Source organism: Copidosoma floridanum, unplaced genomic scaffold (genome assembly GCF_036245765.1).
Source record: "Copidosoma floridanum isolate Cflo_tuat_1 unplaced genomic scaffold, Cflo_Japanese_pri ptg000012l, whole genome shotgun sequence".
Taxonomy (NCBI): Eukaryota; Metazoa; Arthropoda; class Insecta; order Hymenoptera; family Encyrtidae; genus Copidosoma; species Copidosoma floridanum.
The window spans coordinates 6,696,020-6,720,275 of NW_028321889.1; the positions used below are offsets into that span (position 1 = coordinate 6,696,020).

The 24,256-nt window shown below is 36.2% G+C and overlaps 6 protein-coding genes across 13 annotated transcripts; 4 read left to right on the forward strand and 2 right to left on the reverse strand.

Moving 5' to 3' along the window:
* The first annotated feature begins 2,408 nt into the window (after positions 1-2,408).
* On the forward strand, positions 2,409-5,612 carry Tdh (L-threonine dehydrogenase). Its single transcript, XM_014364489.2, has 4 exons — positions 2,409-2,856; positions 4,275-4,535; positions 4,763-5,029; positions 5,168-5,612. Exons 1-4 carry the CDS (start codon positions 2,430-2,432, stop codon positions 5,329-5,331), a joined length of 1,119 nt encoding a protein of 372 aa, XP_014219975.1. The 5' UTR covers positions 2,409-2,429; the 3' UTR covers positions 5,332-5,612.
* Positions 5,092-7,649, reverse strand: LOC106647919 (DNA primase large subunit). 2 transcript variants are annotated; one of them, XM_023389134.2, is made up of 7 exons: positions 7,315-7,649; positions 6,900-7,234; positions 6,599-6,826; positions 6,393-6,530; positions 5,938-6,322; positions 5,690-5,851; positions 5,092-5,609 (listed from the first exon to the last, which is right to left on the reverse strand). In XM_023389134.2, the coding sequence occupies exons 1-7, from the start codon at positions 7,466-7,468 to the stop codon at positions 5,395-5,397; spliced, it is 1,617 nt and encodes a 538-aa protein (XP_023244902.1). In that variant the 5' UTR covers positions 7,469-7,649; the 3' UTR covers positions 5,092-5,394. The 2 variants fall into 2 exon arrangements, with proteins under 2 accessions (XP_023244902.1, XP_014219974.1); XM_014364488.3 differs by having other exon boundaries at positions 5,092-5,612.
* A 180-nt stretch (positions 7,650-7,829) lies between these two features.
* Positions 7,830-9,446, forward strand: aurB (aurora kinase B). Of its 2 annotated transcripts, none has more exons than XM_014364490.2 (3): positions 7,830-7,959; positions 8,269-8,409; positions 8,477-9,446. In XM_014364490.2, the coding sequence occupies exons 2-3, from the start codon at positions 8,300-8,302 to the stop codon at positions 9,282-9,284; spliced, it is 918 nt and encodes a 305-aa protein (XP_014219976.1). In that variant the 5' UTR covers positions 7,830-7,959; positions 8,269-8,299; the 3' UTR covers positions 9,285-9,446. The 2 variants fall into 2 exon arrangements, with proteins under 2 accessions (XP_014219976.1, XP_014219977.1); XM_014364491.2 differs by lacking the exon at positions 7,830-7,959 and adding an exon at positions 8,052-8,191.
* A 201-nt stretch (positions 9,447-9,647) lies between these two features.
* Positions 9,648-11,767, forward strand: Dhpr (dihydropteridine reductase). Its single transcript, XM_014364561.2, has 5 exons — positions 9,648-9,785; positions 10,557-10,640; positions 10,710-10,956; positions 11,034-11,226; positions 11,308-11,767. The coding sequence occupies exons 1-5, from the start codon at positions 9,696-9,698 to the stop codon at positions 11,417-11,419; spliced, it is 726 nt and encodes a 241-aa protein (XP_014220047.1). The 5' UTR covers positions 9,648-9,695; the 3' UTR covers positions 11,420-11,767.
* A 714-nt stretch (positions 11,768-12,481) lies between these two features.
* On the forward strand, positions 12,482-17,536 carry LOC106647924 (beta-1,3-galactosyltransferase 1). Of its 6 annotated transcripts, none has more exons than XM_014364493.2 (6): positions 12,482-12,714; positions 12,965-13,032; positions 13,470-13,731; positions 16,045-16,313; positions 16,380-16,654; positions 16,744-17,536. In XM_014364493.2, exons 3-6 carry the CDS (start codon positions 13,470-13,472, stop codon positions 17,198-17,200), a joined length of 1,263 nt encoding a protein of 420 aa, XP_014219979.2. In that variant the 5' UTR covers positions 12,482-12,714; positions 12,965-13,032; the 3' UTR covers positions 17,201-17,536. The 6 variants fall into 6 exon arrangements, with proteins under 6 accessions (XP_014219979.2, XP_014219981.2, XP_014219982.2 ...); XM_014364495.2 differs by having other exon boundaries at positions 13,470-13,704; XM_014364496.2 differs by having other exon boundaries at positions 13,470-13,671.
* A 2,375-nt stretch (positions 17,537-19,911) lies between these two features.
* Positions 19,912-22,011, reverse strand: LOC106647977 (uncharacterized). The gene is made up of 2 exons (XM_014364568.2): positions 21,821-22,011; positions 19,912-21,553 (listed from the first exon to the last, which is right to left on the reverse strand). The coding sequence occupies exons 1-2, from the start codon at positions 21,867-21,869 to the stop codon at positions 20,250-20,252; spliced, it is 1,353 nt and encodes a 450-aa protein (XP_014220054.2). The 5' UTR covers positions 21,870-22,011; the 3' UTR covers positions 19,912-20,249.
* Positions 22,012-24,256: the final 2,245 nt, after the last annotated feature.

Genomic DNA, 24,256 nt, shown 5'->3' on the forward strand with positions numbered 1-24,256 from the left:
TGCTTGATATCCAGCTCGTAAATCCTCAATTAGGAGATTATGTGCGTACATATATACAAGTATATGCGTTTTATTTTTCAACATGAATCTGTTTGAAATTCTTGAATACCTTTTTTTTTTTGGTCTGTGTATATCCTCAACAGGTGCAATTTTCATTAGATTGTCGTTACTTTGTTTAGTTTACTTTTAAAAAATTTTAAAACGGATAAATATTGTTTTCTCCGAAAAGTAAAGTGTTTCGTTAGTATGTTATAGAGTAATCGTGTTCGGTTTTTTAATTTAACTAAAAAAATAATTTTCAATTGAAAAAAGACTTGTTTGTGGAAAGGATGGTAGAGAGAAACAAACTTGTAAATTGCCAGCGCTAATTTCAAGTTTTTATTTTTTCTATTATAAATAATCGAAGTTTACTCGAAAAAAAAAAAAAAATTGTATTTGCACTGGTTAAAAGTTTATTAAAACTCACGTAATAAATCGCTGTTCACTTGTTGATGAATTGTTCATGTAGTATAGCCAAAGATGAGTTTACACTTGAGCGTATAAAAAAAAGTTTTATCATTCAATTGAATCAGCGCACTTCTACGTACGTATACCTAATGAATAGCTTGTTTTCAACATTATAAACGACTCCATTATCGTTTGTATTATAAATCTGATTGCCGATCGGTAAAAATTCTATATTTTTACTTTACGATTGTTTGGATTTTCTTTGTCTCATTAATAAAAAATGAAGTTGGAAATTTTTTTTTTCTAACATACAAAAAACAATTGTTTATCCCGATATCATTCAAATTCCTCAAATGAGTTTAGATGAAATCCGAAGAAATAACGTTTTAACCAAAGCATGAAACGTGCAGTTTGGTGGATAACAAACAATCCCCGATTACGCGGGAATGAAAAAAATTTGAGGAATAAAAACATACGGGAAAAACCAACGTAACCCTAAGATGGACCTTTTAAATCGTTGGGCGTGCATGGGTCTTGGACAACCGGTTCATACACGGAAAACAACATCGTTGAGTTCTTAGAATTTTAAAATCTTGTTGCACGAGGAGAGGGGGAGGGAGAGCCAAAAAGAAATTTTTTAGGACCAACGCGATTGGTCGACCCGTTGCCGAGCCTCCAGTTGCCTCATTCCTTCCGATCGGTGATTTATTCATGCTACACAGGTATACAACGCGCGGGGACACAAGGCCAAACGAGGACCGGTTTTTCACGTCCAAGTCGTCAAACACCATGGAATGCTCGTGTGATTTTTGGGTTTAAAAAAAGGACTAGCAATAGATGTACCCATAGAACTTACGGGGATCTTTTTTTTTTTTTTTTTTTTTTTTTTTCCAATGCCGATTGAAACGAAGATCGATACCACTGTTTTTCCAAACTGCCTGCGTATTTTCTAAGCGCGCAGGCATTGAATTAATTTCTGCTTCGATGATCGAGTGTTCATTTTGCATAAAAGTCTTATGAAAGGTATACATAAACGAGGACGCGAATATCCAATTCCAATGGTAGAAACAAAAGAACAATCACCATCACAAGTATCTGCGATGGAAACTCAAATTTAGTCAACATTATGCCGAAAATTCAATAAAAAAAAAAAAATAAATAAATAAAAATTTTAAAAAACCAATGAGAGGAAACGGAGCTATAAATAAAGCGAAGAAGATCGGTGGTGATTAGAACACGTTTCTCATCCATCAGCAGGTTCTCTCTCCGATCGCTCGCACGCGTCGAGAAAAAAGGAGGGAAGAGAAAGACGCCCCAACTAGTTTTTTTTTCTTCTTTTTCAAAATATCCAAGTGGGTATATGGAAGTAGCAGTGGCTAGCTCATAATCAAGCATAATAGCTGCTCCGCACTGGCTCTGTGCTCCACACACCTGCAGCACCGCGCTTGTTTGTCCGCAAGGAATCGATCAGTCTGTTACGCGTTGCAACTCCGATCGCGCTGCCAGAGATTTTTCTCTACCGATCACCTGTCTGGCTTTCCACTCTTTGGTACGTTTTTTTTTCTTCTTCTTCTGATGGCTTGCTGTTAAACATTTTTATTCTATTTTTAACAAAAATCGGGAAAAATCGAATTAGGTTTTTTTTTTTTTTTTTTTTTTTTTTGTAAATCTCAAGGACTCGGTAATTTGTCAAATATCAACTGAAATCGAAAATCGGTACAGGCAAAGTGAAAGTCCGATACCAATAAAATACATGATTAAAAACACCTCGCGCAAATCCGATTAGTATACACATACGCACATTGAGTTTGAGCAAGGCTAACAAGTATAAAACTCAGTGTATATTGTATATTTGTCATTAGCACTTTGTCACGGCTAATCGATAATCGCGATTTAATTACCGCGCGAGTGGGCCTGATTTTCCATCACTTATTCCCATTACGGTTTCTAGGCTGAAAAAAAAAAAAAAAAAAAAAAAGAGGATGCTAGGACAACAGCTTCTGAGGACGATGGGCGCGAGCCTGGCGAAGAGCTTCCGGCGGGAGGTGCACTCGGGCCGAGCGCTCCGGTTGACGAGCACCTCGGACAACGCGTTGGGCCGATTCATTGATAGGAGCGCCAAGCCGCCCCGGATCTTGATCACCGGCGGCCTCGGCCAACTGGGCACCGAGTGCGCCAAGCTGCTCCGCAAGAACTACGGCGACGAGAACGTCATCCTCTCGGACATCATCAAACCAGTCGACGAGAGCCTCATGAACGGGCCCTTCATATTTGCCGACATACTCGACTTCAAGGGCCTCCAGAAGATCGTCGTCAATTACCGGGTTGACTGGCTCATTCACTTCAGCGCCCTCCTAAGCGCCGTGGGCGAGCAGAACGTACCCCTCGCGGTCAGGATCAACATCGAAGGTCATTTTTTTCTTCCTCCAACTGCCAGTTTTATCCGGATCGAGTAGATTATCGAAGAATATATTTAACGCCTGTGTTTTTTTTTTTTTTTTTTTTTTTTCCCCCCCCCCAAGTAAACAAAAACAACTGACAGAGACAAGATGCATGAAAAGTCAGGAGTTTCGGGTCGGGCCGATGACGCCGTAATGCGGCAAAAAACACACGTGTGCGATCCACCGCGTCGTGATTTCATCGCGAATTTTGATGTGCTTAATCATACGGTCTGCGTTTATTTATCGGGCTTCCTACGGTTTCAATCTTCAACTTATGGGCTTTTACCGGATATATTTCCAGGGTATACATGTATACGTCTACGTAGTGTATAAACATTTTCTTCGCGAACTAAACAATTTTTATCAACATGTGTATGGCCGAGTACAGTTTAATTTGGAATAATACTAAATAATAATAATATTAGTGGGGTGAGTTGGTAAATAAACAGAACACGAGTTTTTGAATTAAAAAAAAAGAAAAAAAAAAATTTGTGAACGATGCACTTCAAACTAATTTTTTTTAGCCGAGTGCACAAACCACAGTATAACATCAAAAAAATAGTGCTTTTGTGTCCCTTTAAGGTGTATATAATATGATGTACCGTTTAATCATATGATTCCCCGAGTTTTTTTCGTTTCCTTCTAAAATATAAAAAAAAAAAAAAAAAAAGTCCCTGAGAATTACCGCAAGCGTAAAAACAGTCTTTATGTAAAAAAATACGTGTCCGAATACTTTTTGATAATCCACTTGACGAACCGAGCATATATATCTATACTTTTTATTTTTCGAGTAAACTTTTAATTAACCGCGATGATGGTTAGTTTGCGCCGCGAATCGACGCGGTCGGGAGATCGGTAAATTCGACGTTGTCGCGCGAGCGCTAGAAAAACAAATTTCGTTCACCTTTCCGCGGCCGAAAATAATTGCTCGAAAGTCCAAGCGTTACCGAGAGAAAGTACATATATTATTGTGTAATTGCCCGGCAAGCGAGGGTAGTGTCCTTACAACAGCTGATGAGAATTAAGTTCTGCTGCTGCTGCTGCACATTCCGCGTTATCATTTTTGCATTACGCGCGCGCTCGTGTTATTATGTTGTTGTATTATTTTTTTTCACTTTTCGCTCTCTCGGGTGCACTGGTAAAAAGCGCCGGAAAACCGAGATCCGCGAGATTAGGCGACGTTGAACTTTCTTTGCGCGATGCTATACGCACTTGTATGTATTTTTTTTTTTTTTTTTTTTTTTTTTTTCTTCTTTCACCGGGTGGAGGAACGAAAGTAAAAGCGTCGCTAGATTGTCGCCAAATTAATTTAGTTTCGCTTTCAAAAACTAACGAGACCCGATTGAAGAGAATTAATAAAGAAAAGTGTTGTCTTTGACCGTACAGGCCTGCACAATGTCATCGAACTGGCGAAGCAGTACAACCTGCGTATCTTCGTGCCATCGACGATCGGGGCATTCGGGCCGGATTCCCCGCGCAACCCCACGCCCAACGTCACAGTGCAGAGGCCCAGGACGATTTACGGGGTCAGCAAAGTCCACGCCGAGCTGCTCGGCGAGTATTACCATCACAAGTTTGGCCTGGATTTTCGCTGCCTGCGCTTCCCCGGCGTCATCAGCAGCGATCCACCCGGTGGTGGTACGACCGGTAAGATATAACAAATCGGTCATACATTCAAAAGTGATTCTATACAAAGTGCTTGAGATCTTGTCGCGAATGTGCGCGCGTGTTTCACGCCGAGGTAGGCAAGTGGATCACTCGTGAGTTTGAACGAGGTAATAAGTCGATCCGTCGGGTAATCGGAGAAAGAGTCCAAGAGCACGGCGACATGCGATACATCGCATTCACAAAATCATTTGCATGTTCACGTGTAGATTACGCGGTGGCGGTGTTCCACGAAGGCCTGTTGCACAAACGCTACGAGTGCTATCTGGAGCCACACACGAGACTGCCGATGATGTACATCGACGACTGCCTGTCGGCCCTCTTCCAGTTTTTGAACGCACCGTGCGAGCGGCTTCAGAGGCGCGTCTACAACGTCACCGCCATGAGTTTTACGCCCGAGGAGCTTTTCGCCGAGATCAAGAAACACCTGCCCGAGCTTCAGGTCACTTACAATCCGGACAGCCGTCAGAATATAGGTACGAAATCGAGATGCCGTTGCTCTTTGTTCATATCTTACATCATGCTATATTTATAAGTGATATTAACCAAAATATATATTATTTACATGTTATTTCATTAATTTCTAGTGAATAATAAATTGTTAAAATGTTTAGCTAACACGTGGCCACAAGTGTTCGACGACAGCGAAGCTCGCCGGGACTGGGGCTGGCAGCACGAGTACGACATGGAGAAGCTCGTCGTTAGTATGATCCAGGACGTCGGTGAGAATTTTATTCCCAAGTATCAGCGCCTCGCCGAGGTCAGCAGTTACGTGTGATTGCGCGTAATTGAGTAGAAAAAACAAAAAAAAGTATCCGAGAGATTTTCGACAAGGGACACTTCAGTCGCTGTCATCATTCAGGAGTGCTTCAATGTTCACGGGGTTCATCTTTTCCGAGCGCCTATCTATTGTCTTTACTTTCTTCTCGGCTGTTCGGGACGGCGTAACGTGTGAGCTGCTCGTTTCTAAATTGCTGTCAACTTTTACTCTGACGGTTTGTGAAAACAACTCGGGAGATGACGGCGCTTGAGTGCTGTTCTGCGTAACTTTTTCCTCTTCTGTAAAACAAACAAATAAATAAATGTATATATTACGATTGTGTATCATTAATTACATTTTATGTGACTTTATTTACCTTTCGTTTTATCTTTGGTTAATGTCTCTCTACTCTCGTTGAAGTATTGATTGGGGTGAAGAAACACCCTGCTAGCAGGCTGGCCATGAGTGCTTTCAAAATATTTGAAGCAAGCCAAGTTATATTGACCTTCACTGGACAACCTAGCAATTTCCGCTTTATCTAAAAATGACACGACCTTTGTAGCACACGTTTTTAAACATCATTGATATATGAAAATACATTAGCAATAATTAAACTTTACAAACCTGTTGTAGGTATTCCATATTCGGTAAGCTTTTTCGTTAGCTCATCTGTGTCCATGTGCTTAAAAGGACAGCCGTGCACCTCACCAGGCCCAACAGGCGTAGTTATGATTTTGTTACAACCATGAGGACGATAATCTACGCGCCTTCCCTCTTTGCCGTAATTGTATTTAATGTGATACAGATACTGTTTGTCGAACTTGTCGTCGTTCATATCGTCCTTCTTGGTCATTTCTTTTCTCCAAAATTCAATGGAATCATTAACAGTCACACCTATGCCTTTCAGAAACAGTCCATATTGCATACGCCCTGTATTTTTCAAGTGATGTGTGGTTGTTAATACATCGTGCATTATTCTCATACAAAGTGGATATGACGTTTTCGACAGCTAAAATTAGATTGTCTTAATTAATTGACTTTAATAATTTTCACATGCAAAAGAAAAGAAAAATACTAACATCTTCTAATTTGGAGATTGGTGTGTTTTCTGATGACCAAACAACTTTCTCCATACCTGCATAGCATTCGGGCAAACTTTTGAGGAATATTTGCAGTCTTTCGTCATCCAAATTTTTCAAGACAAACTTTTTGGCATTCTGAAATGAAACGTTTTTAAGATAATTACTATTATTATTAGTAAACCAATGTCTTACTGAAAACTTACATTGAGTTCAATTCGCAAATTATTTCTAAAGTGCGTCATAAATACTGAAATGAGATCATGCTGAGGAACATAGGCCATGCCTTTGTGCAGATAAACTCTTCTATCAGATATCAGCTCTGCAACTTCATCAAACGGCAGTTCATAAAAATCAATATTTTCAAAATCTGTATCTTTGGACGTTGATGCATACAGGTTGTCTCTATTTTCATCTCTAAACTCTTGTGAGACCTACAACAAAGGCAGACAACTTTGTTTTTATATTTTTTACACAAAATACTTTTCGATTCTATTTAAAACTTACTGGAGTGTAACGAATTTTACTGGTAGCCAAAAACTGATTCAGACCTTCCCTGTTGAGGGAAGAAAACCTCAGCTTGAACAGCTCGCTTTCGTGAGTAATTATAAAGTTTTGCAGATCATCTTTCAAAGAATAAGCCAGTCGCAATATAAAATGTGATATGTGATCTTTTCTTCTCGATTGAATGTCTTGATCCGTGTGGCTTGCACAGCCAGTTGCATTTAAAAGTCTGGCGTAGTGATTGAACCCATCTTTCTTCAGAGCACTTGTGAGAGCCGTCTTGAGTTCCTCGAGTGTTTTGTGCTGCTGGGCTTGTGTGATTTCCAGCAGCTGCAAAACTTAAATGAAAATAATCAATTTAACAAACAATAGATCTTTTTACATCCAAATCGTTAAATAGCAACAAGTCACAGCATACCTTTTTGCCTTTCAAAAGCCAAATCTTGAAACTCAATCAGCGTCATTTGCCCAGTTGGCGGAACTTTGTACATCTGCAGGTCGTGGGGATAAGCTTCCAGAAGAGCATTTTTCTCTTGTTTCTCAGTTTTCCTCCTTTTGGGGGTGAAATCCATTTTCTTTTTTTTTTTTAGCTCAACTGCGGAAACGGGAGCATCAAAACACTCGTCACACGATTGATGAAAAACGTTTGTATGAAATTTTGCTCACGACTTAAAGACCCAATGAACTTTTTAAACAATTATAAATACAAACACATTAGTCAAATAGTAAATAAACGAGCATGAAACACACAACCAAAATCTAACGCCATCCACCATCAGGTGTGTGTTACGTACGAAGTAGATTTTCGCGCGCGTTTTCTGTAAAAGTTAGGTAACTGCTGGTTTGTTCGGATGTTAAACAAAAAACGGTAAACAGACCTTGTTCATGTTTTTCTCCTCCCTCCAATTGATATCGCAATATTGGTAGCCCTGGTTGTATCTGGTTGTATTATTGTGACAGTTAAAAAACGAGCTCGGTTTTGCATTGTTGTTAAAAAAAGACAACGTTTTTTTGGGCGAAGGCAACGCGATTTTTTTTTCAAATTGTTCAATCAGGCGATTGTGTGAGTACTTATCGAGGCATTTTTTACTTTTTTTGTTAATTAGAACTCGCATTTTGGTCCGGTTTGGTGTGTTTACGTATACGACTGTTGAGATTTAAATTTCACTGATTGCTTACATCGTTTAATCCAACGTTAAATGAAATATGCATGTTTTGTTTAAAAAACTGTTTTTGTGCACATAAAATGAATAAATAGTTAAATGTGCCACGTGCAACGCTAAAAACTTTCTCGGGTGCTTGTTTTATAACCTTTGTTTACTCTCATTTTCGATGCAATGTGAATAATCTATACATGTACTTTTTGTTGCAGACAATTTTCTGACTGCACACTATTGTCAACAATGACGGCGACTGCGTTTAAGGTTCCATCAAACACACCTCAAGCTTATGTTGCTGGTGTAGAAGAAACTCTCCAGATAATGAAAGAACACACTGAGAATCGAAGTGACAAGTAAGTACGAAACAAACATTTGGAGTCAAGAATTTAATTTCTGTTTAACGATACTTATTTATTACAGGCATCAGTGGGGCTTAGGCGACTTTGAGATTGGTGCTCCCCTTGGTAGAGGCAAGTTTGGCCGAGTTTATTTGGCACGAGAAAAGAACACCCACTACATGGTGGCTCTGAAAACCCTCTTCAAATCCGAACTTGTAAAGAACAGAGTAGAAAAGCAGGCGCTCAGAGAAATAGAAATTCAGTCGCACTTGAGGCATCCTCACATCTTACAACTCTTGACGTACTTCCACGATGACAAAAAAATTTACTTGGTGTTGGAGTTTGCAGCTGGAGGTGAGTTATACAAGGAACTCAAGAGGCAGCCCAAAGAGCGGTTTAACGAGCAGCGATCCGCAAAATACGTGTACCAAGTAGCGGATGCTTTGGAGTACTGTCACATGAATAATGTCATTCATCGAGACATTAAACCCGAAAACTTACTCCTTACTTACAACGGCGACGTCAAATTGGCAGATTTTGGCTGGTCGGTTCACGCACCCACGACGAAACGTGCCACAATGTGCGGTACTCTCGACTATTTACCGCCAGAGATGATTAACGGACAAAAGTACGACATATATGTGGACCACTGGTGCCTGGGAATACTGTGCTACGAGTTTTTGGTCGGATGTCCACCTTTTTTAAGCGAAACCAGTGATGAGACTTATGCAAAGATCAAAAGGATCGATGTAACCTGGCCTCCACAAATCAGCCCAGGAGCCAGAGACTTGATCTCAAGACTGATCAAAGCAAATGGTGCCGAGAGAATCCCGCTAAAGTATGTAAAGTCACATTTCTGGATCGTTGAAAACAAGGATTTGGCCAGATAGAAATAGGAAACGAACATTCAACTTTTAAATGCTTCATTTTTTTCTCATACATTTTTATCTGTAAGAATTTTGTTTGTTTGTATGAAAAAAAAAAAAAAAAAACCGTGAATGTAATGAAATGTACTTTTAAATCAGTATGAGTGATAAAATTTTTATCTGTTATATGGCTATAGAATATTTTGCAATTGATAATTAGTTACAGCAGATAGCTAATAAATTAATTTTTATTACCTCGTACAACTGTTACACATCATTTAAATCTCGGCGCCTTTGTTCACGTCATACACTCGCGTATGTATACGTAATCCTTCCTCCCTCACCCTCACTGCCTCCAACAAGTTTTCCTTTCACTTTTCTAGTTACTCGAGTAGTGATCTCCGCGTAGTATACACTTGACGATCAACGGTGACAATGGCAGCCGTACTTGGAAGGGTTCTCGTTTACGGTGGCAAGGGTGCCCTGGGCTCCGTTTGCGTCGAGACGTTCAAAGCAAAAAACTGGGTAGGTTTTGTTTTGTTTTTTTTTTTTGTTTTTCTCACACATTTAACATATCAAGAGCCGGCTTTTCTTTTCCATAGTCCTTTTTTGCTGCGTTTTTTTATACTAAAGGGTGGAAACACTTGTTGCAGTGAGATTTTATTGATTTTTACGTGGCTCAGAAAAAATTTCTAACATATGTTGTAGAAAATTGCGTTAAAATTTATTTGAGTAAGATAACTGTTACTAGCTCATTAATAATGATGTATTGTTATCAATAAAACAATTTTTTAAAGATTTTTTACTCACTATTTGATTTATTTGAACGACTTTTATGATTTTCTTTGATTTTGTTTTATCGAGTGTAGAAAAATTTACACAAAAGCCAACATGAATGTTATTTAAATTTTAAATAACATTCTTGCAACTGCAGTTAATATCCTGCACAAGGACATGCAATTACATTATATCCACATTATGCAGTACTTTCTAAATCCGCTAACGAGTTGTGTGAATCACGTCATGTGAATGTCCCTCTAACGTTCTTGGTATTCAAGAAATAATATGTTTGTTTAGAGCAATAATGTACATCATAATTCGAAAATAATTAAAATTGTTATTACATAAATTTTCATTTACATGGTATTATTTGTATATATACTGCTTTCATTTAAATATTTTGACTTCACCAACAATTTTTGATACACTTTTTGATAATACGTTTCATCAAAAAAGTAGATAACAGTTTACAAAGGTCAATAAGCTAAAAATACAACCAAAATTTTTATCTTTCAGTGGGTTGGATCAATTGATATGAGCCAAAGTGAAAAAGCGGATGCTAATATTATTGTGAATGTTCAACAAAATTGGCTTGAACAGGTGATATGAAAATTTTCATTTATAAAGGTAAAAAATAAAATTTGTTATTTATGAATCCAAAACTCGTAGGAAGAAAGTATTTTGAGCCAAGTTAAAGAAATTCTTGGAGAAAATAAACTTGATGGAGTTATTTGCGTTGCTGGCGGATGGCAAGGTGGTAATGCTTCCCACAAAGACTATGTTAAGAGCTGTGACATGATGTGGAAGCAAAGTGTTTGGAGTTCAGTTATTGCTTCTAAAATTGCAGCCCATTATCTCAGAGAAGGTGGTTTCTTATCATTAACTGGTGCCAAGGCAGCACTGGAGGCAACTCCAGGTATTTACTTAAACAAGTTTTTTTTTTTTTTTGGTCAAAACAACTTTAGTTAAATTTAACTGTTAATTTCTATATAGGAATGATTGGCTATGGATTAGCCAAAGCAGCAGTTCATCAACTGACCAAATCACTAGCAGCAGAAGGTGGTGGTCTTCCAGCTCAATCTCTAGTAGCCAGTATCTTACCAGTCACTCTAGATACTCCTATGAATCGTAAATGGATGCCAAAAGCTGACACCTCCACTTGGACTCCATTAGAATTTATTTCAGGGTAATACAATTTGTACAAACGAATGGTTATTAAAATTTGTCGCAATACTAATAATAATAATGTTCTTTGTAATGTTTTTAGTCTCTTTTGGAAATGGTCCCAGAATGAAGAGAGACCAGCAAATGGAAGTCTCCTTCAGCTTGTTACAAAAGATAACAAGACAGAAATCATTCCAGCTGAAATTTCTTATTAATAAGGAAAAAACATCCAATAAGTATAAGGAATCGTTATGAGTCACATTGTTTACATTTTAACATTAATTTTTAAATATTAATGTAACATTATTTCATTACACATTGATTTGTTTTATTTATAATGTTTGATGCATTATTTATACAGCTGCATTTACATCCATATAAGAAAAAAGCAACACATGTAAATACGATTTGTTCTTTGAGATAAGATCTGGTTACAGCCATACCAGTTTTTATATACTGTTGTTGTAAATTATATACTGTAAGTTATATACTGTAAAATAAATCATTGTCATTACATTATGAGACGTTAGATTTTTTTAAATTCTCCTCGGCTGGATTTGAGTCTGATTTCGCGGGAGTTGTTGCGGGGGACGTCTGTTATACACCACAGGATATGACTCCGATTTGTCCAATATCTCATACATTTATATATCGACGCGCGAACGTCTCAAAAGAAGGAAAAATTTCTCAATTTATTGCGAAAAATATACAATTATATATATAGTCTTTGTGTCTCAATTTTATTGAACGAATAACATGCTAACACCTGATAAGTCAAAAAAAATTATTTATTTTTTTTCCTAATACATTGCACGTTTGTTCATTAAAATTCAAAAGAATAAATGTTTTGGAAAATCGAAGCAGTACAAATGTTTGGAGTCATGAACAATGATGGATGAAAAAATTGAAAAAAAAAATTGTTCGCATCCAGTTTTTTTTTTTTTTTTTTTTTTTTTTTTTTCGAATCAAGAAAACAAGTTTGACGAAATTCTTTGTAAAAAAATAATTCAAGTAATACCTGACCACATTCCTATAGGTGGCAAAAGATGGACTTGTTTCAGATACAGTGCCACATTATGAACAATAAGAGAGTAGGTGCATAAAAAAACTTGGGTGAGAATAATTTTTTCCAGTTCATCACTGAATTGAGCCCGATGGTCTCTATGTCAGGTGGATCACGAATCACAGATCGCAGATCGGATCGAGACTTCGAGAAACGGAAACGCGTGTCGCGTGACGTGGGTTAATATATACCTATACCTATTTCACGTAGTATAGTACAAGAAGAGACATCGAAGAAGGAAAGGAAAAGTTCTTGAATCTTCAATGCTTTAAACTGCTATTAGGTGTTATATACCTACTATACATATACCAAAAAAAAAAAACAGAACAACGGAGATTACGAAGTCGAGGAAGAGGTTGACGTTGGAGAGGAGGTAGTACTCTGCCCGACAAATGCTACTGCCGAGTGCCGAAGAGGAGGCCGTACTCAGGTTCTACCTGACCAATGGTCAGTTTGCTTGTTCAGTTGGGCATAACACATACGTTTTTCCCCCCAGAAGAGTTATGATTCATTTGTTTATTGTGTACACTTTTTATTTATGTTTTTTGCATTTTTAGCCATGCAGTACGTAAATTTACGTATTTTTGTTTTACTTTTTTTTTTTTCTTTTTTCGGAATCTCCTTTAAGTTTATAGTAATTGTTGCGTGTAATGTTCCTTCTACAATGATTGTTTTATTGGTGGCTGATTATTTGCAGGATACCTTCCAAGATGATGTAAATGGAAAACTTGCGAGTGCCAGGCCAGCCTCTTTGCAGCAGCCAAGGTAAGCTTTGTTTTTGCTACAGCAGATCTAAATTTGCATCATTTTTAAGAGGCACTGTTCTCAAGTTTACATGTCTCAACGTTTTATGTGGTTGGATTATTCCATGATTTACACAGCTATTTCGTTGTGAGATATTGTTTTTCACTCCATAAATTAATCATCGCATTCAAGAGTCACAAAAATACATATTATAGAGTTAATATTCCCTTTTTCAATATGTACATAAATAACTAAGCTGTACCAATGAAATTGAACTTGATGCATCATTATTGATTTTTCAAATGTGCTTCAGATATGCAAATTTACTTATGCAAAATATATTAGCTTAGTAGCTGTCAAGAGTGATGATGTTGATGTAACCAAATAACTACATCAATCTTGCGTTAAAAATCGAAATGCTTTTTCCTGCTATTCCTAACGAAAGATTTGCTGTAAAGATGGACAGGGTTCACTTGTTGCCGATGCAACTACCACCAGCGAGCAGTATAAATGGGCACAAAAGTAACAACGGCTATGGCAATGGCAAGGGCAAGGTATCGTTCGTGCGACGTCTGGCCCTGGGTTTTATGATTTTGGCTGGTCTCGGGTTGCTTTACGTCCCGGCTTATCACTCGGCGCAGGGACAGTTTTCTGGTTTAGGTGAGACTCCATCTCCACAGGGATCTGTTGGAGGTACACGTCACCTTGTATCCTCCATAGGTATGCTATTTGTTGATGCTTCTGCACTAGATAACAATTTTTTCACTATAAGAACAACAAAAAAAAGAAAAAAACATCAATTGTCTTATAATTTGATTACGTCATGGTTTTAGTTGACAATATATTAAGTATACATTTTCAACATGTAAGTAACATTTCAATACTATACGTTACCAAACAGTACACCAAAAATTTCGGTTCTTATTTTTTCGAAGTTTAAAGCAGTTGTTTTTTAACTTGAAAATTTTGAAAAAGCATTTTTTACTGTTGCTTTATGAGCTTTGTATAGATTAAATTTTTTTTTCATTTAATATAAAGTTTCATTAAATTCACGCATAATGTTTTATGATTTATATTGTTTTGACGTTTTAGTTGAATTCAAGTAAATAAAACACATTATATTTGTGATATAATTTTCGTGCAATTGCTTTGCTTTGCTCAAAAAGTTGTTGTCACCACGAATATTGCATTTTACTGATTTAAATTTAGATTTAATGAAAAGTATCTTATCTTGCTTTTCTTATAAGCATTTCGAGCAATGCCATAAGCCAAAATTGACTGTACTTCAACTTTATCTCAAACGCTGCTGTGACATTTCGAACGTTTTGTCACTTTTTATCTAATTGGCTTAAATTTGTTGTTTTATGTAGCTTCTTGTTTTTTTTTTTTCACTACTACGCAGTATTTACTAATTTGGCGTAAAGTAATTCCAAAGTATACTAACCCCGCTGTACTTAGATTGCAAACTAATAAAACACAATGCTGATTTTCCTGTTGAAAAAAAAAAGATTGAAACGTGTAACTTTTTTAGATACTAGTCTAAAATTGCCTTGGGTAAAGACGTATTATGTGACGTGCAGTAAAAAATTTTGAGACCATCACTTATAAATTTTTGACGCAACATTCAAAGACCTTACTCCAAATACGTGTAGACGATTTCGAGTTTCGAGATAACATGTGACGTTTACCTTGATTATTGCCGTTTTATCTTATATTTGAATCGAAGTTTTTTAAATAATCAACTACTCGACAATGAGTGCATTTGTAACATTTTATTTTTGCTTTCCGTGCACATGTACCTACAAACCGAGAGGTATAGTAGCAATGTTTTGACGCGTAAAACAACCGGTGAGTCACACAGCCACTTGATTGGTTTTGCAAAACGCAAGTGGTACTTGGCTCGTATCACTTACGATATCGCGTTGAACAGGAGAAAAAGCATTCTTCGAGTGGAGTTAATCTCACAACAGTAGTCGATAACAATATCGTAAAATAAACATACTAATACCGTCTCTCACACAATCGCAGCTATACATCTTTGATACATGTACAACATCTTGCCAACGACTCTAGGAGAAAAATTATCTATCATATTTCAAGAAAAAAAATACCTTTTTTTCTTCTTTTTTTTTTTTACTTTAAAAATTAAAGTAATTTATAATCAATAAAAGTAATAAATTATTAAAAATTCAGGCTTTCGTGACATTTTTTTATTATTTTTTTATTAGAGCAAATAAGCAATTGGAAAATGTACGTCTACAGCTTTTCTCCCTTTTGATTAAAGTACTACCGCAAGTATTTCCTGAAATATCGCAATTTAGAGACAGTTCTTTTCTCGCCGAGCCGTTGATTATACGTTCATGTATATGCTACAACGAAAGAGTAGAGTACACCTGAAAAAAAAACAAAATTTTCAAGCATAAGTACGGCTAAAAACTTTTTACCGAATAAAAGAATTAAAAAAAATATCAGTCCATACTCTGCCCTAAGTATATGTACTCATTCGTGTCTTCCTCCGACTTAACACACGCTTTAACGTACTTTCCAAGTACAAAATCATATACTTAGTTATGTTCTTATTAATATTTTCTTTAACAAACACACACACACACATCATAGCAGCCGAGAGTACCTTTTTTGTTTTTTCAATTGACACGATAATTTATGCCATACACGCGTCACTCGTTTCTCCTTACGAATTAATTATAAACATCCGCTTGACCTCCTCTAACTGACGGAGCTATCCTGTGAAGTTTAATTTGCATATTATAACGCCAAAGCATAGGGTAGATATTGTACAGCATTAGCAGCTCAGTTGATTAAGCATTACTTACACACACGCTAGTTGTCGCAATAAACTCGCACGCAAGAGTTTCACTGGAGCATACATTTTATTAATGGTGGTCGCTTCTATATGTGGAAGAAAAAAAAACCATTGCCACAATCCTCCGGCTGCTGTGATGGGGAAAAAAAAAAATTTTTTTAAATGTCCACGCCTTTTTTGACGCCGTTCCCCCTGTGAATTCTCTAAAGTTCAGCTGCGCGGCTGGAGCTACAACACGACGCGCGACGTGTCGACGTACATCCGTCCTGAGAACAACACGACAGCGATCCTCAACCCCAGCAACATCTGCGGCGAGTCGGCCTACCTGCTCATCGTCGTCTGCTCGGCCGTGACTAACGTCAACGCGAGACTGACCATCAGGAACACCTGGGGCAACCAATCCAACCTGGACGTCCTCTACGACTCGTCCGTCAAGCTTGTCTTCCTGCTCGGGCTGAGCGGCAACGACACCATCAATGTAACCTTTTTTTTTATTTTTTCCACTCCTATACTTAAATCCGTGCTCACGTTCTCTCAAATCCAGGACTACGTGGTCGACGAGAGCCACTTGTACAACGACGTGATCCAGGAACACTTTCACGACTCCTACAACAACTTGACCCTCAAGTCGTTGATGATGCTGAAATGGGCGACGACCTACTGCGACAAAATCACCTACCTCATGAAATCCGACGACGACATGTTCATCAACGTGCCGGCGCTCATTAAGGCCTTGAAAGCGCGAGCCAAGAGTACCGGTACCCTCATCGGCTCGCTCATCTGCAACGCGAAACCCGTCACGGACATAAAAAACAAATGGTACGTAAGCAAGAGTATATCGTTGAATAAACGAGCGATCGATGGGTGAAAAAAAAAAATTAATAAATATCGTTATATTCAATTTGCAGGTACACCCCGAAGTACATGTACTCGGAGCGTACGTATCCGAACTACCTGTCGGGCACGGGTTACGTGATGAGCCTCGACGTGGCTCGGCGTATCTACAAAGCCGCGCTGGCGGTGCCTCTGCTGCACCTCGAGGACGTGTACATAACGGGCATATGCGCGAAGAAGATTGGTCTGAGGCCCGCGAACCAACATGGCTTCAGTTACATACCCCGGAAGCTCGAGACTTGTGCCCTCCGCGAAGTCATCACGGCTCACAAGATCAACACTTCGACCATGAACACCATCTGGTCGAAACTCTCGGCAGCCGAGGACGCGGAAACCAACGGCACGAGCGTGTGTACGGCGTCGAAAGCCGTGGATAAGAAACGTGCCACCATTACAGCTAAGGTCGGCATGAAGCGCGTTGGTTACTTTTTGATGAAGAGTGGCCGAACGTTTAACAATCGGTGTGTCTGAGGGTGACTGTGACTATCTCGGTGTGTAATGGAATTATTGTGTGCTTGTGTACAATATAGGTTGTACATCTCGTTACCCTCGCCGAAGGAATAATCAGGTACCACGTTGCGTTGAAGTTGATCTGAGGTGCATATTTGTTTATGAAATAAGTTGTTATTGTTACTGCTGGATGCGAGGAGTTGAATTTCAAGGCCACTTTGCTGGAGATTGATTCATCAGTTAAAAGACGACTCGTTTCAAAATAATATAAGTTGACAAATTTCTTATATTGTTTCAAAATACTTTGAGATGAGTCGTCTTTCAAAGTTGTTCCTGAAAGATGTTTTTTTTTTTTTTTTTTTTTTTTATACGTCTTTCATGAATCGTTCTTTTACTCTGCTGACGAGTTTATCTTGTACGTTGAAAGGTGATAATGACACTGATCCAAGAATTTCTAGGAAAATATGTAAGAAAAAAATTTTACATACCAAATTAGGCTGTTTAAATTAATTATCTTACTATAGTTAGTAATTAAAGATTTTTAATTAAAAGTGGGGTATTACTAAGGTATTAATGAGTCTTAATTTGTGCAATGAAACAATTTTTGATCTCATTAGTAGATTTTACCTGTTAAAGCTCAACTCCTCTTGAACTTTTCGCTTTCAGAGGACCCGATAATTTCGGTGCTTTTAGTATTGTGGCCAAGTTCCATTATTGTTCCTTGTTTTTCGACAAATTACTAATTTTATGAATTTCCAGAGCTTCCCACAAAAGATGATATTATTTAAATAGTTGACATAACGAATTTTAGCGACGTATTATTTTGGTCCCACTGAAAACGGAAAACGGATCGATGATAAAATGTAAATATTTATTGGTCAACAGTGCTTTTTGAAAGCGATGTAACGTTTAAACAAATTTATTTTCATCTGAAGCAATGCATCAGTATAATTTATTAATTACTGTTTAAAACTCTTGAGATACACTCATTTGAAACTCAGATAGTACAATTTTTCATATCCAAATATACTTTACATTTGGATTTATTTTACCATTGAATTTTATATCGATACTAATACATATACATATATTTTTTTAGTAGATCTGATTAGAAAGTTAATCAAATGTTTGATAGTATACATTTCTACAAGTTTATTGTCAACTAGGACTTGATGCATGACTGTTGATTTTTTTAGAACATTAAAAAACCTTTTATACATCGCACTGAAATAGGTTTAAAAATAATTTTTTAATAACGGACAAACGGTATTACGTATTCCAACTGCATATAATTGCTTATTTTTTACATTCATGATTCAACGAAATTTTTAAAAATAAATCGAAAATTTATTGAAATATCATCTACAAAAAAGTGTTCATAAAATATTATTGTTGTTTCAATGAAATTGAACAAAAAAAAGTGCGGAAGATTGACATGTGCTTAGTAATGATGATAACAACGATTGGTATTGCGGTTGTGAGTAAGCCTTTGTTTGACTTTTTAAGAGAACTGTAGCTAGTTAAAAACTTGAATGCGCTAGAATTATATTTTTTTGAATCACAAACGTTAGAAGAGTAACTTTTTTTTTTTTTTTTTTGTGAGTGGCGCGTCCTTATGGGCTCAGGAACTGCAGAAACAAAAAAGATTATTGTAAGTATTGTGCAATTTAGTATTTATATGAGACTTGCCCTAAAAACTGTAAAATTTTTGAAGAAATAAATCCATATAGGAAAATTGATATAGGTTCAACTATAGCACAAACTTTTTTCAATGCTTAATAGCGTCATCATAAATTTTTGACAAATTTATTGTGCCGCGCGTCAAAACTCATAAAATGAATTCTTGACTCATAGAAAAGCTTTCACCTTCTTCTTTCTCATCGAAAAGTCTTAGTAAGTAGTTTGGTATACAATAATACCATGCAGAGACGTCCTCGAGTGAACAAAGGTGACATTCCGTTTGTAAAGAAAGCAAACTTTTCAAGATGCTTCCACATGATATTGTAATATTTCGTAACAAATGAAATTTTCTATGTCAATTTTACTACTCCAAGAAAATAAAACGAATGAAAAATCCATTGTGTTGACGTTGTAAATGTTTCAAATAAAAAAAAAGTGCGATACTTTATTACAATGCGAAAATTGAATGGAGAATTAGTTTGTAGTAAGGTTTGAAAACTGATGAAGTAATTTTTTTTCTCGATAAACCGTAAGTTTATTAAATAGCAAGGAATTCCTTGGAATAATCCTTTTATGGTGCTTCAAAATTAAAACGAATGATCTTTCGAAGAAGTTTGGAAAAATAAAAAAATTTATTAGAAAGAACCGCTCATGTAAAACGAAAATGATTTCAGTTTTATGAGAATAAAATAATGGGCAAACAAATATACTTTTCTGAGTAATTCCAAATTATCATTTTATCTTGGCGAAAAAACGGATTATTTATAGGTTTTATGCATCCTAGGGGGCCTTAGAATCTTGTACTTTAACCGAAACACGATTTTGTCACGTGTGTAATGTATCATACTATAGATAAGTGAAGTTGGAGTACATGAGAGTATAAATATAAACGAAATGTTAATGTAGGAGGAAAAACAATTGTTGATGTATTGAGACTTTGAGCAGTCACGATTTCATTGATGAAAAGTAAAATCATTTAATTGTAATGATTAAAATAGATGTATTTAAATAAATGATTTTAATTTTTAGTATGTTTTTTTATTTATTTGCACAGTAAATGTAAAGTAGTAACAAAAACTACAATTTGATACGTAATAAATACATTTTTTAGTAAAAATTAAGGTTTACAAAAAAGTCTTCACCAAACTTGTAAATTGTCTATGTGTGTTTTTTGTGAATTACAAAATTTATTGTTTTTCTGTAAGATAAGACAAAATGTCCTTCATGCCGTTTAAATATCATTAATACTAGGTAATATCAAAACGACGATATATTCCATAACAAGAGGTATCATACATAGAATATGTACAAATATTATTACTTTATTTATTGATGGCTGCTATTCAAACAAATAGCATTATTTCAACATGTTTAAATGCAAGAAGAGTCTTTAATCTCCAATCTTTATTTTAGTAAGTTTTACTAAAGCTTCATCAGTACGTTGAACTAACGATTCAATTTTCAATTTAGCTGGTCGAATGAGATTTCTTAGCTTCTTCTTCTTTTCTACTTTCTGTATTTCTTTTTTTTTCAATTTGGCACTTCTTGAATTCAATTTTTTTCCTTTTTTAGCTGTGCTCCAATTTTCATTTTGTTTGTGGTGCATAAATTCTTTCTTTGACATTATATTTTTACTTTTTTTTAGGTTTCTAAGGAGAGCGCCATTTTTAAATTTTTCATACTGTTTTTTATGATAATCGTAAAATGGGTCACACTTTTTACAAATGTGACTAGAATCTGCGGTGTCACACGAGCTATTCATTGTAGAAGATGACGAATCGATATTTTCCTTTTTCTTTTTGGCGATTGGTTCCATTGTGATATCATCGTCCAACAGACAGGCATCCGAAGTGTCGCTAACGTCTCGTATTTTCTTAGTCTTCTTCTTCTTTTTGCATTTTTTCAATGTACTGTCCTCGCTGGTATCTTTAGTGGAATTTTCCCCATCATCTCCATCAGCATCGTCATTTTGTATCATACACGTAGTATTCAATTGATGAACTAGAGAATGCATTTTTCTCTTATTTCTCCTAATAGCACTTTTTGAAGGTACATAATTTTCATTAGCGTAAATAGGTTGCACAGGCAGTATCAAATCATCACAGTTTTCGGCATCTGTAGAAGGACTATTACTATTCATGGTGTTCTTATTTTTCTTTTTGTCTCTCTCGTCCTTTGGTAAGCCTTTTTTACAAGACTTCAATCCACCATTGGCAAGAAACTGTTCCTCCTGCTCAGCTATCCTGCTGAGTTTTCCGCTCAAAGTTAGACCATGCCTCGCCCCTTTGTGCGCTGTCCGGCCACCACAGGCCTTAAACAGCTCCTCGTCTGTCAGCTTTTGGAATGGATCACAAGATTCTTTTTCTTCTTTATCAGGAAGACTTTGGCAAGTGCTGTCTTTAATGAGATTTCCATCTTGCAAAGTAGAGGTCTTTAGGAAGTTTCCGTGGTAGAGGGAAGCTTTTTCGATTGCTGGACCCTCTTTGGAAGAGATATTCACAGCATTTTTGTCAGCTACACTGATCGACACTTGGTCGGCTTTTTGCTCCAGCACTATGTTACTTGCAGCTTTGTTGTAAACGGAGCTCCACCACTGATAATCCGAATCTTTGTGGCCGACTCCACTCGTGTCAAACTTGAGTTGAGGCTTTAGGGCCTGCGTTATGCCATTCTCATTCTTTCCAAGACCTTTGCCTGTAATGATACAACAAAGGTCGGATGAGTATAGACATTGTCAAACTATGGACATTTAGGTACCTCGTATATGCGAAAAAATAAAAAAAAAAATGACACTGTAAATTCAAATAAGACGTAGCTTTGAGGTTAAGTAGCTGAACAAGCAAGATTATCGAAAATTACAGGTTGAACAAAGAATGCAGTCGAAGGTAACGTGGCATATAAAAGTCATCATGTGGCCACGCAACTATTGGCTGTTTAACCGTCTAATAAATAATATCTTACCCTCGATCCATCCGTATTTTTGTAGCTGAGCTTTAGCAAACTCTGCCATTAAAACTTTTGGAAGACCTCGCGTCCCTGTAGCTATTTCACGCAATTTTCAATGCAAACAAGACTATTTTTGTTGGTAAACTTGACTTGTGCTTTGGCAAGATGTTACTACCATATATAGGTTATTAAAAATAAATACAGTTGTCCACCTGTCCACGATTCCCGACGACCACTATAGTTATATACGTAAGCCACTAAGCCGTAAGCCCACGTTTTAGTGGCTGTCTGCTGGGGCTCTGTCCGGCTTTCGATATCTCGCAAAAGTCAGTATTTTTTTCGATAATTTAAATTTACATAAAATTATGGTTGTGCGCATGCGCAGTATAAGAATTATCGAAAAAGGATTTTTCAAGAGAAAACAAAATAATGAGCAAATAAGTATATGAAAAGCTGTTCAAACTAATTATAACTGAAAAAAAAAAATTTTTATCGTAAATGGACAGATTATAGTATGTAAGTTGATTAATGTTGGAAAATTATATCAAGTTAAAGCAGTGAACGCATGTTTTTCTTGATTTCCCATAATTTTCACCCTTTGTAAGAAAAAATGAAAAAAAGAGAGGAATTGAGAGAAACGCAAATAATATGGTAGGACACTGGTTTTTAACAAAATTGTTTAAAATAAAAACAAAAAATATGTACGCACCAGCAAGTCACTCACGTCCTACTTACCTCACTTACCTGTAGGTACGGGGATTGGTGAGTTACTACAACGTAGCAAACTATTCAAACCGAGTCCGTCCACGTGGGTGACTATAGACTTACGTCATGAGCCGGTGTGCACACATCTCTGACAATGAATAAAAATTTGGTCTATATATTTATACTAACCAGAGACTTTTTCGCCACATGCGGGAGCGAATCGGAGAAACAGCGATCGGATCAAGGAATCGTTGGGAGAATTGAAAGTGGATGCATCCGGCGGAAAAATCGTTTTTCTAATCAACACTCAACTTTTTTTTTCGTTTTAACCCTTCGGTATTTCACAAACGACGATATTCATGAATTTTGGCGAATAGTGTTAACCGTATGCCGCCACGCGGTCGGAGATTCAGTTATACCTACTATCATGTCAGCATTTACAATGCTGCTGTGTATTGTCCATCCGTTGTCGATAATCAAGTAACCTGATCGTATGCGTAAGCATTTTTGGCTTTTTTTTTGATAACGTACATAAGCGATAATTGATTTGAAAATGTCTTAAAGAAAAAAAAACTGTGCAACATGCTGTATTTAATATGAAAGATATTGGAAAATTCCGTGTAATTTTAGTTTCTTTTAACTTAAATTAAATAGATTTTTAGTATAAACAAACTAAATAGTATTACTTTTGATTATATTTGTATAATAAACTAATTTCATTTTAATTTTTTCTGCAATTTAATGCAGTTGGCTCATTGTGTAAACATTTTCAAAAAAATCTATCTTTTACGGGAAGTTGGCATGCAACATCGCGTATGTACATTATCTGGTAAAAAATGATTTTTTTATTACCTGACTTTTCACGGACCTAAAGGTAAAATAAATTTTAATAGTTTACAAAGGCATAATTTTCTGCATTAGCAAGGAAAATGAAGTAAAAATAATTTTTTTTTTTTAGTTTAGACAGTTTTATTGCGAATTTTCGGTATAGCACATATTAATACACATTTAATGTAAGAATTAAGTATTAACTGGAGAATTTTTAAAAAGACAAAAATTGTCAAGTATGTTTACCTGGAGAGAAATTTTATTAGAACGAAATATTCTGTAATTTTTAATTTTTTTCATCGTCAGTCAGACCTTTCGAAAAATCATCAACTACAATTTATTCCAACTACATAATGAACTGTTGATGAAAAACAATTACTTTAACAAATTATAGGAATGTGCCACTTTTTCCAATAATTATCTTAAGCACAGCCTGGCGTTACTTTTAATCAGTAACATAGAAATATATTTAAAACTTCAATACAAACGATTCACTTTCAACGATTGTTAAGCTAATTAAAATATATTCATTGATTTTGTTTTTTTTAACTCACTAAAACTGCAAGTTTAAAGTATCAAATGATTTTGTAACTTAGTAAAAAAAAAAAAAAAATTATTTGTCAGTGAAGTTTGTACCACTTTATACCACTTCATTATCCAACTGGTCTCTCTCTCTAATATACACCTACAGTACTTCATAACAACTACATAATTATTATGAGGTATCTAAACTCCAAATAGAAAATATGTCAAACGAAACAACGTTATTTAAAAATTTAGGCAAGTGCAAACGCACGCTATTAATATTGTGAATCCAAAAATAAATGTCACTTTTTTCCCTTCATCTGCTCGTGCCTTGAAATATAATTTTATATGAGTATACATTAGAATACATACACCCACGTAGCTATATAGGTA

What these genes read in the sequence shown, in the direction of transcription:
- Tdh (XM_014364489.2), top strand. Translation starts at nt 2,430, where the DNA reads ATGCTAGGACAACAGCTTCTGAGGACGATGGGCGCGAGCCTGGCGAAG. An exon ending in ACCCGGTGGTGGTACGACCG is followed by an intron (nt 4,536 to 4,762) that starts GTAAGATATAAC and finishes GTTCACGTGTAG; the next exon opens with ATTACGCGGTGGCGGTGTTC. An exon ending in GGACAGCCGTCAGAATATAG is followed by an intron (nt 5,030 to 5,167) that starts GTACGAAATCGA and finishes TAAAATGTTTAG; the next exon opens with CTAACACGTGGCCACAAGTG.
- LOC106647919 (XM_014364488.3), bottom strand. Translation starts at nt 7,468, where the DNA reads ATGGATTTCACCCCCAAAAGGAGGAAAACTGAGAAACAAGAGAAAAAT. An exon ending in GTAAAATTCGTTACACTCCA is followed by an intron (nt 6,827 to 6,899) that starts GTAAGTTTTAAA and finishes CCTTTGTTGTAG; the next exon opens with GTCTCACAAGAGTTTAGAGA. An exon ending in AACCAAAGATAAAACGAAAG is followed by an intron (nt 5,613 to 5,689) that starts GTAAATAAAGTC and finishes TTTGTTTTACAG; the next exon opens with AAGAGGAAAAAGTTACGCAG.
- aurB (XM_014364490.2), top strand. Translation starts at nt 8,300, where the DNA reads ATGACGGCGACTGCGTTTAAGGTTCCATCAAACACACCTCAAGCTTAT. An exon ending in ACTGAGAATCGAAGTGACAA is followed by an intron (nt 8,410 to 8,476) that starts GTAAGTACGAAA and finishes TATTTATTACAG; the next exon opens with GCATCAGTGGGGCTTAGGCG.
- Dhpr (XM_014364561.2), top strand. Translation starts at nt 9,696, where the DNA reads ATGGCAGCCGTACTTGGAAGGGTTCTCGTTTACGGTGGCAAGGGTGCC. An exon ending in AACAAAATTGGCTTGAACAG is followed by an intron (nt 10,641 to 10,709) that starts GTGATATGAAAA and finishes CAAAACTCGTAG; the next exon opens with GAAGAAAGTATTTTGAGCCA. An exon ending in AGCACTGGAGGCAACTCCAG is followed by an intron (nt 10,957 to 11,033) that starts GTATTTACTTAA and finishes ATTTCTATATAG; the next exon opens with GAATGATTGGCTATGGATTA.
- LOC106647924 (XM_014364493.2), top strand. Translation starts at nt 13,470, where the DNA reads ATGGACAGGGTTCACTTGTTGCCGATGCAACTACCACCAGCGAGCAGT. An exon ending in GCGGCAACGACACCATCAAT is followed by an intron (nt 16,314 to 16,379) that starts GTAACCTTTTTT and finishes TCTCAAATCCAG; the next exon opens with GACTACGTGGTCGACGAGAG. An exon ending in ACGGACATAAAAAACAAATG is followed by an intron (nt 16,655 to 16,743) that starts GTACGTAAGCAA and finishes TTCAATTTGCAG; the next exon opens with GTACACCCCGAAGTACATGT.
- LOC106647977 (XM_014364568.2), bottom strand. Translation starts at nt 21,869, where the DNA reads ATGGCAGAGTTTGCTAAAGCTCAGCTACAAAAATACGGATGGATCGAG. An exon ending in AAAATACGGATGGATCGAGG is followed by an intron (nt 21,554 to 21,820) that starts GTAAGATATTAT and finishes GTATCATTACAG; the next exon opens with GCAAAGGTCTTGGAAAGAAT.